We start from the raw sequence: 12,556 nt of genomic DNA on the forward strand, positions 1-12,556 counted from the left end.
GGACATGAGTGTATAATACAGATCCAGAAATACCGTCAAGGATATCAATAGAGAGCTGCTGAGTATTCTTATCTTGACTGACTATTGAGATGAAATTAGGATTTAAGTATTTATAAAGCACTGATTTGTCAAATCGAGTAATACCTATTGATGAAGTCACTCTTGGTTCGGGTTTGCTTGAAACGGAAATTATACTCGAGTGATCTTTGGAAAATTTCCAAGTAGGTATAAGTTTTTCATCTAAGACTTTATAGCCTTCAATGGCAGATTCCAGTTGTTGGATCAAAAACTGATCAGGTTTGATCTGGAAGTCATCTAAATTTGAAATAATCTTAATACTGTTAGACTTTTCAAATTTAACTGCAATAGCAACCGGTTCTAAATCTGGTTCGTCGTTGAAAATACCTGACTCGATACTAATCTTGAAGATTTTTTCAATATTTTTGTTGTATTCATAAGTAGATAAAACTGTTCCTTCCCTGACGCTAACCTGAATCAATGACTTTGATAAAAGAACATAGATATTACTGTTAATATTGAGTATATCGGTAACTTCCTCTTTCGTTGAGATCTCTGTTTTCCATAAACGACCGCCAGTGGAAGTATCCAAAGCGATCAAAGATCTTTTTGTTGAATCAGCATATATCAAAATTTTTCCAAATCCATAAGCATCTTCATTTACTTGATTTAAGATCTGATTTTCCCCAGAAGAATTAGTTATAGAAACAGCAAATCTTCCCAACTCTGCTAAATGTCTTTTTACTCTACCAACCCAACGTTGGACCAAGTTAAAAGAATAAGCATTTTCGATCAAATGATGAACTTTAGCAATGGTATTTTGAGATTTTGGTTTATCTACAAGAATAGCTTTTGTTGGGGTTAAGGCAAAATCATCCTCAAGCTTAATTTTTGAGGTAGTAACATTCTTGGAACTAAATGAATACTTTTCAACTCTCAATTCTCCAAACTCCAAACTACTTGAAACTGATTGAAAGCCCGCTTCTTCTTGACTAAAACTGATCAAACCACCGACGAAGTCGTACTGGTGCTTTTGAACCAAATCGGAGTCATCTGATGCCAAGGTATCAGTGATATCGAAAACAGTTTGACCTGAGGCAGTTGATGCAATTACCAATGTAGATAATGCATGTTCTTCAACCTTCAAAGCAATTATTGATTCTTCAATTGCTGCTGACCAAATTTTTTCTATACTTTCATTTTCTTCACGATATAAAGTAATGTCTGAGGACTTGTAGTCAACGAAGTAGTTTGTATTAACCACCTCGACATTATTGAGCTTGAATGGGGAGCTGACTGGTTTAGAAAGGTCAGCAATGTTATACAATTTGTGATCGGAACTAATAAGAATACCTTCACCAACAGCTTTAATTTTTGAAAAAGAGACAATATCTTCTTTCACAATACTTATTTCACCCAACGGATTAATAGATACAAGATTTCCATCGTCAGTGAGTATGTATCCAAGACCATCGTGCTGAAATGACTTGAAGTCACTGATGGCACGTTTATAGACTAACGACGAAATCTTCCCGTCAACACGAAGCAATTGAAGGTCACCATTGGACCCCAACACCAAAAGACCCATGTTATCAAAGGCATCTATTTTCTTAGGAGCTGACTCGAGATTGAATCTTTCAATCAAAACCCCACTTCCACTTTCCCAAGAATAAACCTGATTTCCATTCTTTGAATATCCATAGATGATTTTACCTCGATTAGCAATTTGGAAATCATCGATTTCAGTAGGAAGTTTCTCTAAGTCAAAAGACCATCTAAGCCTACCCTCATTTTGCAATCCAATGCTCACCAATTGGTTGAAGCCAGTAATGGCAACCAATGATTCATCAGAAGTAAGTTGGTACTTCCCTAGGTTTCCATAATGATAGTTGACCCAATCCTTAACAAAAGCATCCTGTAGAAAAACAGCCGACACTAGCGACGCACATAGGCTCATCCATACATATACCTGAGAGACCTTCATCTTTGTAGAGTAGTATCTAGCTCTGTAGTCTGATTTGGTGTTCAAATACGTACTTGATTCCCCAGTCTGATAGTTAAGCTGGTCGTGTTGAGAAGAAAAAATACAAAACTTCGATAACTACATCTACACTTAATTGCCTGGTAGCCGGAAACCCTAGCAATCTTTGGTCTTAACCTTCTGGATCACTTCCGATCCCTTTAGTATATTCAACTAAAGCTGTGCTTTATCGTGGGTTGATACCGGTAGTTAGTTGTAAAAGCCCCAGGATACTGATGAAGAACGCCGGTTACCCGCACTGGGAACGCGATGTAGAAGTTTGAAATGAAAAATTTCAAAGCTTTCTTTTCAACTACTTTCATTGAAGGCTATTAAATAGGTTTGAATATATATATTAGCTTGAAAAACGAATCTGTATTGTGTCGAGTATACCACCGCATAACTTAAGTTGTCCGATCAAGTTTTCATAACTTACCCTTTTAGTGGACCATCGGTACAATGTGTCTATATGCGAAGATCAAAAATCAGATATTCGTTACCCTATCATTGTATTCAATTGAAAGTAATTAATAGGTCAAGTGTGATTAGCTTCTCCAGAACTGCTAGTTGAAGTTTGGGAACTGGATTTCATGTTGAAACAGCAGTTTTTGCTGAAGATGCAGAAATTGAGTTTTTTGAACTTTGGTTTACTATGCTGGCTCTGTTTGACCTATACCCGGTGATACTGCTGAATTCACGTTTTGTGTTGGATGGGTGTCTACATGGTGTTTCGTTTATGTTGAATGGATGGGGTTTTTATAATTGGGTCGAATGCAAGATACCTGTTATCTACTTTTGTATTTTTCGATCTCATTCAACGAATATTAACATCATGTATTATTTGTAATATATTTTATATATGCTAATTTTGAACCTCTCGGGCTATTATTTCTTCTTCGGAAATAGTCTTCGATGGTTGTTTACCTCCAGCTTGTTTCCATAACCATAATGCTTCTATGGCGTAGTTTCTGACTGAAAGATTTTTGGTTTTAGATTCATCTGCTGCTTCTTGAATTGATTCAAGAATTCTTAGTTCTCCAATAAGATTCCATATAAGATCTTCAAAATCAGTAACTAAAGATTTTAAGTTATTATTAAATTCTTGATCTTCCTTTTTATCGCTAATAGGCATGAAATTGTACTTATGTAACCCCAATTTATGAAGAATTCTTCCTAACATTTGTAAGCTAAAACACCTTTGACCTGGAACCACTGACCTGGATAACCTGGATAACTCAGGAAGTGAGTATCCAGCCAAATGAGGGTTATCAGAATGGTGGTGTAATCCCATATAGGTAGGTATTTCAGATTGTTTATCCCCAGAATCATCTAATTCGATTAAATTTCCTTTAAAATCAAATCTCATATCACTTATTGATTCATAAGTGCTTGTGTAGTTGGTCGGCATTGGTTCGGTCATCCATGATAGCTTGTTAGTTTCCTTTGGTAAATCAGGATAATACTTTTCGTGTAATTTATTGAAAAATTCTGGATCATTTAAATCCAAATCATCGTTATTGTTAGACTTTGGTTTGGGGAAGTGTACTTTGAGAGGGGCTCCATCTTCTTCGGCCTCTTCCTTTTCTGATAGTAGTTGATAATCATCATGTGCAATTTGGTTCTCTTCGCCTTTAGGCATGTTTGGAATCAAATCATTTATATCTTCGACGTCTTCCCATCCATCTTCATCTAATTCGATATCATCATCTAAATCTTCGTATTTGACGGTTGCAACTTCGTTGAATCTAACCGTTTTATCCTTCTTGTTGGTTTTCGATTTGTCTCCTTCAGTACTTGCTTCTTCCTTGATATCATCGGCTAAGGATATTTTACTTACACCCAATGCCTTATCCACGTCGTTAGAGTCGAGATGAGATACGCTGCTCCCATCTTTACCACCACCAATCCAACCACCATAGCCTTCTGCATGATCATGCCCATGGTCGTGGCCATCGCAGCAAGCTTCTTCCTTTATACGTTTCTCCGTTCTTGCTAAAAGACTCTTAATCAATGATGGATCAAGTCCGTTCAATAACTCTTCTCTTTCCTGACTGATTTCTTCCTCGGTCAAGTCGGATATCTTCTTCATATTTTCCTGGTGGATCTTTTCGGCTTCACTTAATTCAGTTTTGGGCTCTGGTTGGATATTTTCTTTAGCTGGTTCTCTTCTCTCTTGCTTCTTCTGCTCTTGTGCTTTTTGCTTCCATCGAGAAACTCTCTTCTCTTTAAGCTTCCCTGGGTCGGGAAACCCGTTATTTTTCGAGCTCATTGGAGGTGCGGGAGCTTCGACCTCTCGCTCAACAATCTCTCCTATCAAATCCATGTTGTTAAGTGGATATTATGTTAAAAGGATTGAAAACGTGGAATCTGATTATTAAAAAAAAAAATCGTTATAACTTACAAACGGTTGATGATCTGGTGTATGGGTTTTTTGATGGTGCTGGAACAACTTCAAAGAACCTACTGAAAGCACAATGAACTAGAGTCTAGTGATGGATGTCGGAAGGGAAGGGGGGTCCTACGTCGATATTTAAGGTAATAAAGGTATCTTCTTCTTTCTATACATGCTGGGTGGCCTTTTCTGTTCTAAACGTTTTACAATACATTCACGAAAATTCAGAAAAATATATAACTGTTATTAATAAGTTTCTCTAACTGTAATAAGGAGAGTGTTTAAAGTGTATACTACAAATTATAGAGAACAGAGAGTAAGAATCAGTTTGTTTCTTCATAAGAAGACGCTTAAATCATCGTATTGCTTACAATATTCAAAGTAAGACAAAAAACTTAGTAAAACTGTTTTCGAAAATGATTAAAGTATTTCCATTTATCTAGAGTCCTGGCAATGGCTGCTTGTCATGATCTCCAATCATGATATCGTATTACTCATGGCTAATACTAATGTCAAGATCTTAGGTTGTTATTTGCAATAATAGTAAACTGTAAAAAAAAATTAAACTGTATTTCATAGATTAAATAAGATAAAGATACGAAATTGATTATCTACAACCAGCTTTTCCTTCGCTGTCCGTATTACATACTTTACTGTTAATTCGGTACCTAATAACGCGATCTTGCAACCCATCTGAGCTTAGTGGCTGCTTTATGCGTTACGAGCGAGATTTCCCTCGATTATATGCCGATTCTGGCAGTATTCAGACCTACAAAGACCTATTTTCTCGTCTTATTCAGGACTAGGATGCTGTTATTTTATACTACTCGAAGCTACGATGCTTCGCTTGACTAATTTGACTGAGCTTTATTTGGCGGAGCTTCGGTAATACGTCTCGGTGGTTGACTAATTAGGCAGTCAGCTTTTCAATGTTTCGGTTGCGAAAGAAAAGATTACTAATAAATAAGAGTATATAAAGCATTGAACTTTATCAAAGCTCAATGGTATCCTACTAGTAGTTATCAGATAATGATTCAAGCAGCTTCTTTAAAAAACACTAAAGTTTTCACTCCAACTCGAGTGGGTGATAATGAAATCTCGAACAAGATAGTTTTCGCTCCAAGTACTAGGGTTAGATCAGCAAAAGATGGAGAGCCCAGTGATTTGCAATTGAAACATTACGACGATAGATCAAAGTTCCCAGGTTCTTTGTTGATTGTTGAAGCTACGAATATTACACCTAAAACAGGTGGGAATTCGGGAGCTCCTGGCATTTATAAAAAACCCCATGTAGAGGGATGGAAAAGGATCAATGATGTTATTCACCAAAATAAATCTTTCAGTTCTATACAAGTGATATTTTATGGAAGAGCTTCTGATCCGTATTTTGCTAAAAGACATCAGTTGCCAATGGTTGCACCTTCAGTTGTATATCAAAACAAAGAGCACGAAGAAACTTTGAACCAATTGGGAGTCGAATTGAGAAGTTTATCAACAGATGAAATTGAATCTTTGGTTAAAAACGAAACTGTTCAAGCTGCTAAGAATGCAATTGCCTCAGGGTTTGATTATATTGAAATTCACGCTGCTCATGGTTATATGATTGAAACTTTTTTACATCCTTCTACTAATAAAAGAACTGATAAATATGGTGGTTCAATTGAAAACAGAGCTAGGTTCTTATTGGAGGTTGTAGATCTTTTAATCGAACTCGTTGGTGCTTCTAAAGTGGCCATTAGATTATCTCCTTGGTCTACTTATAACTCAATGCTTACCGTTAAAGAAGAAGTTCATCCTTATACGACTTTTAGTTACGTGGTTAATGAATTACAAAAACGAGCTAATAACGGTAAGGAACTTGCTTATATCTCCATTGTGGAACCAAGGGTCTCTGGAGCTGTTGATGTTGAAATTGATCGACAGACTGGTGATAATGAATTCATCAAGAAAATCTGGAAAGGTATTTTGATCCGTGCTGGTAACTATACTTACGATGCTCCAGAATTTAAACAATTATTGAAAGACGTCGACGATGATCGTACTTTGGTTGGTTTCTCCAGATACATCATTTCAAACCCAGATCTTGCTCAAAGATTGTACCAAGGTAGCCATTTGGTTCCTTATGATAGAAGTACTTTCTACACTAAATCGGCAAAAGGTTACAACACTTATCCTTCTTTAAATGAAAAGCCAAATTTAGATATTAGTGAAGCTGATAAATTATTCCCTCAAGCTCTTGCTTGATGTTTGAATTATCTAAAATTGGGTTCCTATTTTCAATAATTGAATTACTATTAATATCTAAAATATTATGATCATTATTGTAGACTAGCTAAAAGCAGATTATTTATTCTAAATATCATGTTAGGTGAAAAACTGTTGAAAAATAACAGTTAATTGGACTATGTTTATAATAGCGTGCAAATATGCAAGGAAGACTGTTTAAGCCAATCAAATACAAAAAAATCAGCCACAATTAACATTTGACAATTAGCTATGGCTATTCTTTTTCTTGTACTAAAAGTAGCGGGAACTTCTTGGGTTGTTAATCTCCCACATGTGATCTTGATAATGAGAACTTTATTGAAGTTATTTATACGTGATCAGGCATCGTTGTATTTGCTTCATGAAAGCTTTCGGGCAGTGAATCATTTTGTTTGTCTGAGCTATTTGGTGTAAAATTATCAACTGTCAGAACAGCTTCCTGGGTTGCAGACGCTTGTGCTTGGAGATATTTTGGAATAGAATATTTACCTTCATCTATTCTCGTTATTAAATAGTGTAAGAATTCATTACTTAATCCATCGCAATTGTCACCATATGATAAAAAATGTTCTTTTACAGTGTCAGGATTGGGTATTGATTTTTGCGAAAGAATGAAAGGTATGTCGTAATAAGGGATTGTGAAAACTAGAATAGCTTTAGCAAAATTAAAATTGGAATAGAGGAAAGTCTCTTGTGTCATTGAACCAGAATTTAGATTGTGGTTCATGATTAAATTTATAAGGTTCTTTTTGAAACCGAAATTGTAGGGCCTATCTTTGAGATAATACTCCACAACTACTCGTGAATTTTGATATTTCAAATTGACAAACAGCTTACCTGTTTCTTTACGAGGCATCCGCTTCTTCATTTTGGTGACATCTTTGCCCTTATCTTTTTGTTTATGATACCTTTGCTTCCATCTCTGGTACCGTTTCATCAGGTTTACTCGTAAATCGTCAACCGTGGTCATATTCAAACAAATGTATTTTAAATGTGCACCTAAAAGAGTCATACCCATGATTAATATGAATGCACATATGATTATGGATGCAACATAATTCAAGTTAACCGAATAAGAATGCCTTGCAAAGTGAGGATGAAGGAAACAACCTAAATACACCAAAGATACGATTGAAAATGCATTAATAAATTGCAAAAACTTGATGAATAATAAGTAATTAGATTGGCCAACCACTGTACCTATCCAAATACAATAATGATCCAACTTTGGTACACAATAATTCAAGTCTCCCAGATGAACAGAACGAGGAGGCTTTATCGACTGACAGGTTGAACACCAGAACGGAAACCCATTCTCATCACATATGAAATAATCGGGTACTGGTGTCAAGTCCCCTTGGTCGGTATCGTAAATATCAAACGGTTTGATTTTCAAGTTTCCACCTGGGCCTTTGATCATAATTAGCAACCAATAAAAGTATAGTGAAAATTGAAAAAATCCCAATAAAACCCATTGCACGATAGCAGCACCTCTGCTATGATGTCTATACACCTCTTCATACCCTAACACATAACATACAGCATAATCAAGATACCCAAATAGCAAGCAAAGTATCACAGGAACAACCTTCTTGATGTAGACTTTTTGTATCTTATTAAAATCAACCATTGAATAGTATCATTCCTAATCAGTCTTTTCTTCTCTATTCAAAAGCACCAAAGAACCGTGCAGAGAAGTTCGAGTCCTTTTAAATAATCTTCTTTCGATTGCTGTTTACCTCTTCAACCTTCAGCAACTTCGTAACATCAATAAAACGAATCTTTATAAACAAAGCTAGCATAAACGAATAGCTTCGAGGCATTGCCGTCTTTTTCAGCATTTTTGGTGTATGGAGTTTTGAATATCGGTGTACGGGTGTGTGTACTGACTAAAAAGAATATAGATTCGATGATAAATAGAAGAATCAATTTGTCAGAAAAGAATTCAATTACTTAAGTACAACCCAGCGATGGTGGAAATGGTAGAAGGTATGTCTAGTTACTGGTGATATTTCAAGACTCAAATACTAACAGAACATGCTAGATGATCGTTCGAAGGACATGTGTCCGATCTGTAAAACAGATAAATATTTGTCACCTAATATGAATTTTCTAATTAGTCCAGAGTGTTATCATAAGATTTGTGAATCATGTGTGGATAGAATCTTTTCCCTTGGTCCAGCACCGTGTCCTTATCCTAAATGTGGGATCATACTACGCAAGAATAAGTTGAAGACACAGGTTTTTGATGATTTGAGCATTGAAAGAGAGATCGATATACGGAAGCGAGTCAGTGCCATTTACAATAAGACTGAAGAGGATTTTGCGGAACTTAAAGACTACAACAAATATTTAGAAGATGTTGAAAATATAATATTCAATTTAGTCAATGGTGTAGACGTTGAGGAAACTGAAGCAAACTTGACTAATTATGAAAATGAACATAAGATTGAAATTTTGGAGAAAACGATGCTGGAGAGTCAAAAGAACGCCGATTTGGTGAAATATCAAGATTCTATGGCTCGTTTGAAACAAGAAAAACTTAAGATTCAAAAACAAATGGAAATCGAAGATATTGAATATCAGAAACAACAAAAACAAGAACTTCTAGATAAATTGTCTAATTCCAGTTCCAACTCCGATGAATTAATTCAGCAATCTCATAATAATCTTTTGAAAAGAACTTCATTGAGAAAGAGACAATTACAGCAAATATCAAGTCAATTGGAACAACAATTTCAAAGCTCTAATCCATTTTCTAAACAAGCTAAGGAAATCGAAGATGCAGGTAATAAAACTCCATTTACACCATTCAAAGGTGATAGAGACATGCACAAACGTTATCATCTATTGGGAATGGAAGAGATCACCGGTACGGATATCGATGCAGCAAAAGGTTCTAACACCTATTTCGACCCGTACGTTAGTAAGTTAGCTAAAGACAAAGAGTACTTGGGTGCTGGTTGGAGATTACGAAATGTTTTTGAACGTGCATTAGATGAAGCTTTTATGGGTTTGAATTGTTTTATAGAAAAAGAAAAGCAATAATAATGTACATTAGAAGTGAAGGAATGTTTATGTATAAGTATATATCGTTTCTGTAAAATATGAGTAATGAATATTAAATAGAATATTATGCTGATTGTAAGAATCTTACTATATCATTAAGTTCGTCATACGGTAGAATATTTATTCTCCAAAAAAGTCATAGAAGATCATTAGATTTCTGAGCTTTGGGAGTCGAAGTTACTGGGAATGTATCCGTAGGAAGATCAACAATTTGACTGACTAAGCCATTGGAGTTTCCAAGGTTCATAAAATCATGATTAGTTTGTGTTTGGTCTGGATTCTTTACTGGCGGGGATGAGGTTAATTCTTCGAACTCATCTATTCCAACAATCGTTGGTTCGTCTCCGCTCCCAAGTTGACCTCCAGAATTTTCTTTGATTTCTAATTGAGAAATATCTTCATCTTGATTATGCACATCATTATGGATGTTTCCTTTGTTATCGTCGTTGGTCTTTGGGTCGTCTTCTGTCGACGGCTTCTCCATGTCTATCGATGCTGTATCTGTCTTATCATTTTCGATTTGTCCCCTTGAACTTTCCTCCTTACCATTCTCAGCAGCACGTTTCTGCTCGTCTTCCAAATCAAAAATCTTTTCCTTCGTATCAGCTTTTGGCGACCCCCACAATGAAAGGCCGGATACTGGAATAAACGAAAACCTCTTGGAGCGCTTTGTTGATGACTGTGAGTTTTTTTCAGAAGTAGAAGGACGTGAATTGTCTATCGAGGGACGTGAAGACGAACTATGTAAACTTTCTCGACTTTGGTGATTGTGAGAGACATTCATGCTGTTAAAACCAAACAATGAGCCAAAGAATCCACTATTACGTACGTGGTTTTGGCCGAGCATTGCAGCACGTAAGGCCGTTTCATACTCTTCTTCTTTTTCTCTTAATCTTCTCAAGTGTTTTTCATGATCTCTGCGCTTACGTTCATGTATCTTTCTGGAAATCTGTTCACTATGGTGAGCTCTAATCAATTGAATTCTCTTATGAATAAAAGAATTCGATTCTTTTTCCACAATCATATTCAATTTGTTCATTACAGATGCATCTGGGGTACCCAAATTCAATTTCTTTCCTAATTCCGATTCTTGAATCAGTTCTTCTTTTACAAACCTTAATTGTTCGTTCTTTCTCGCGATTGGCTTTGGAGCTGTACTCAAAGCCGATGCATTCGGAGTGCTTACACTTCTTTTATGTCCATTAGTGGGTGCATTTAAGTTAGCGCCATTTCTTCGTTGTTCTAATTCCTTCTTTCTTGCCTTGATGTACGAATCTCCAGTAGACCAACTGAAAAGTGATTTCCCAGACGTGTTCTTAGACAAAGTCTTACTTCTTCTCAATCCACCATCATCATCAGCCTTTGTCTCTGCATCTCCTTGTGGATCACTCTCAGTAATTCTTCTATCAAAGTTTGTATTTGCCCATTTTTCAACAATTAGTCGTTGTGTTGTTTCTATCGATGAATTGTTCCATCGTATAATGCTGGTGCTGTCTGTCTCGGGTATGAACTGCTTCGTAAACCTCTGGAACGAGCAGTAGTATTTATTAGCCTTATCCGTTTGTTGCAATAATGATTCTGGATAATCCTTTTTTTGATCAGAGAGGGAAGACTCTTCAGAAATTCTTTGTCCTTCTAGTAATTGGCTTAGAAGAACCTCAATGTCGGGGTATGGGGCCTTCGAGCCCTCTTCTTCTTCCTCCATGGTAGTTCTCGCCTTTGGATACTGCTTTCCTTCTGTTATTTGATACAAAGATTAGGCACAATATTTGAACAAGTATCTTCTGAAGTAATAAAGAAAAACAAAATCAAAACAAAGGCCCGGACATCTGCTGCCTTTTGTTTTTGATGATATTCTATTTTTTTTTTTTTTTTCACTAAGTTCGATTTAACTTTATGGTGTATCAACCCTAATTTTTTGTCTTTATAATCGTATCACTTGGAGAAAGGGATTTTTAGGCTGTACAATAGACTTTTTTCACAATATGACACATAGCATTCGAAAGCTACTTCAATTCAAGCAGCATATTTACATATCGTGTTTTAAAAATGTTGATCCATCAGTTCTTTCAGAGGTGAAGACCAAGCTAACAGAAGGAGATTCCAACTATGACTTTTGCTTTTTGAACACCAGTTGCATTGTATCCGAAGAGCAATTGCTTAACTCAATTCACAAAGCTCTTTTGAACTATAATCAAGGTAATATGAGGGCTCGTACATTGAATACTGAAATTATACTAAGTCTATCACCAATCAATAATGTAATGGATGCATTGAAGAGATTCGGAGTGGATGGTGCTTGTCCTAATGTAATTGTAATAAAGATAAGTGAGGAAGCTTCAGAGTTGGAAAACCTCGATGAGTATTTACAAAACTTATTGAAGGCATCGAGGGAGCAAAATATAGAATTAGATGATGATACCCTCTTTCATGAATTCCTTGATTTGAAAAAATTCAAGAAATTGTATAAGTTAAACGATGCCAGACTTTCGGACGATAAACCACTTCAAACACAGTTAACAAGACTCGCAATAAGTGCCTGTCATTTAAAGGGTTAATTGATCTGTTACGTTTAATGAAACTATATAATATTAGCTAGAAATATAATGCATTAGATTATCTGTATAATTGTAAAAATGCAGGAAAGTATGTACATATGAGCTAAAAGCTAAGACAACTAGTTTCTAGAAAATGCAAATTGACGTAAGTCAACCGTTTTTTTGGGTTGAACTTTTGCTATTGGCCCTTCAGCAACGGGCTTTTGTAATGGTTTAGAAAACACCTGTTTTCTG

General features: G+C 35.8%; 6 protein-coding genes across 6 annotated transcripts; 3 read left to right on the top strand and 3 right to left on the bottom strand.

Moving 5' to 3' along the window:
- Nucleotides 1–2,900: 2,900 nt before the first annotated feature.
- On the bottom strand, nt 2,901–4,361 carry HYPBUDRAFT_109758 (uncharacterized protein; the record flags this gene model as incomplete). Its single annotated transcript, XM_020218725.1, has 1 exon — nt 2,901–4,361. The coding sequence occupies one exon, from the start codon at nt 4,359–4,361 to the stop codon at nt 2,901–2,903; it is 1,461 nt and encodes a 486-aa protein (XP_020076142.1).
- A 1,093-nt stretch (nt 4,362–5,454) lies between these two features.
- HYPBUDRAFT_139514 (alkene reductase) lies at nt 5,455–6,674 on the top strand (the record flags this gene model as incomplete). Its single annotated transcript, XM_020219713.1, has 1 exon — nt 5,455–6,674. Exon 1 carries the CDS (start codon nt 5,460–5,462, stop codon nt 6,672–6,674), a length of 1,215 nt encoding a protein of 404 aa, XP_020076143.1. The 5' UTR covers nt 5,455–5,459.
- An 88-nt stretch (nt 6,675–6,762) lies between these two features.
- HYPBUDRAFT_153008 (palmitoyltransferase) lies at nt 6,763–8,457 on the bottom strand. The gene has a single exon (XM_020221323.1). The coding sequence runs from the start codon at nt 8,323–8,325 to the stop codon at nt 7,024–7,026; it is 1,302 nt and encodes a 433-aa protein (XP_020076144.1). The 5' UTR covers nt 8,326–8,457; the 3' UTR covers nt 6,763–7,023.
- Nucleotides 8,458–8,647: 190 nt separating this feature from the next.
- TFB3 (TFIIH/NER complex subunit) lies at nt 8,648–9,812 on the top strand. The gene is made up of 2 exons (XM_020222751.1): nt 8,648–8,684; nt 8,740–9,812. The coding sequence occupies exons 1-2, from the start codon at nt 8,666–8,668 to the stop codon at nt 9,741–9,743; spliced, it is 1,023 nt and encodes a 340-aa protein (XP_020076145.1). The 5' UTR covers nt 8,648–8,665; the 3' UTR covers nt 9,744–9,812.
- On the bottom strand, nt 9,773–11,499 carry HYPBUDRAFT_153010 (uncharacterized protein). The gene has a single exon (XM_020221324.1). It carries the CDS (start codon nt 11,467–11,469, stop codon nt 9,901–9,903), a length of 1,569 nt encoding a protein of 522 aa, XP_020076146.1. The 5' UTR covers nt 11,470–11,499; the 3' UTR covers nt 9,773–9,900.
- A 201-nt stretch (nt 11,500–11,700) lies between these two features.
- HYPBUDRAFT_153011 (uncharacterized protein) lies at nt 11,701–12,362 on the top strand. Its single transcript, XM_020221325.1, has one exon. It carries the CDS (start codon nt 11,750–11,752, stop codon nt 12,320–12,322), a length of 573 nt encoding a protein of 190 aa, XP_020076147.1. The 5' UTR covers nt 11,701–11,749; the 3' UTR covers nt 12,323–12,362.
- The last annotated feature ends 194 nt before the right edge of the window (nt 12,363–12,556 follow it).

Source organism: Hyphopichia burtonii (assembly GCF_001661395.1).
Source record: "Hyphopichia burtonii NRRL Y-1933 unplaced genomic scaffold HYPBUscaffold_4, whole genome shotgun sequence".
In the NCBI taxonomy this organism is placed as follows: domain Eukaryota; kingdom Fungi; phylum Ascomycota; class Pichiomycetes; order Serinales; family Debaryomycetaceae; genus Hyphopichia; species Hyphopichia burtonii.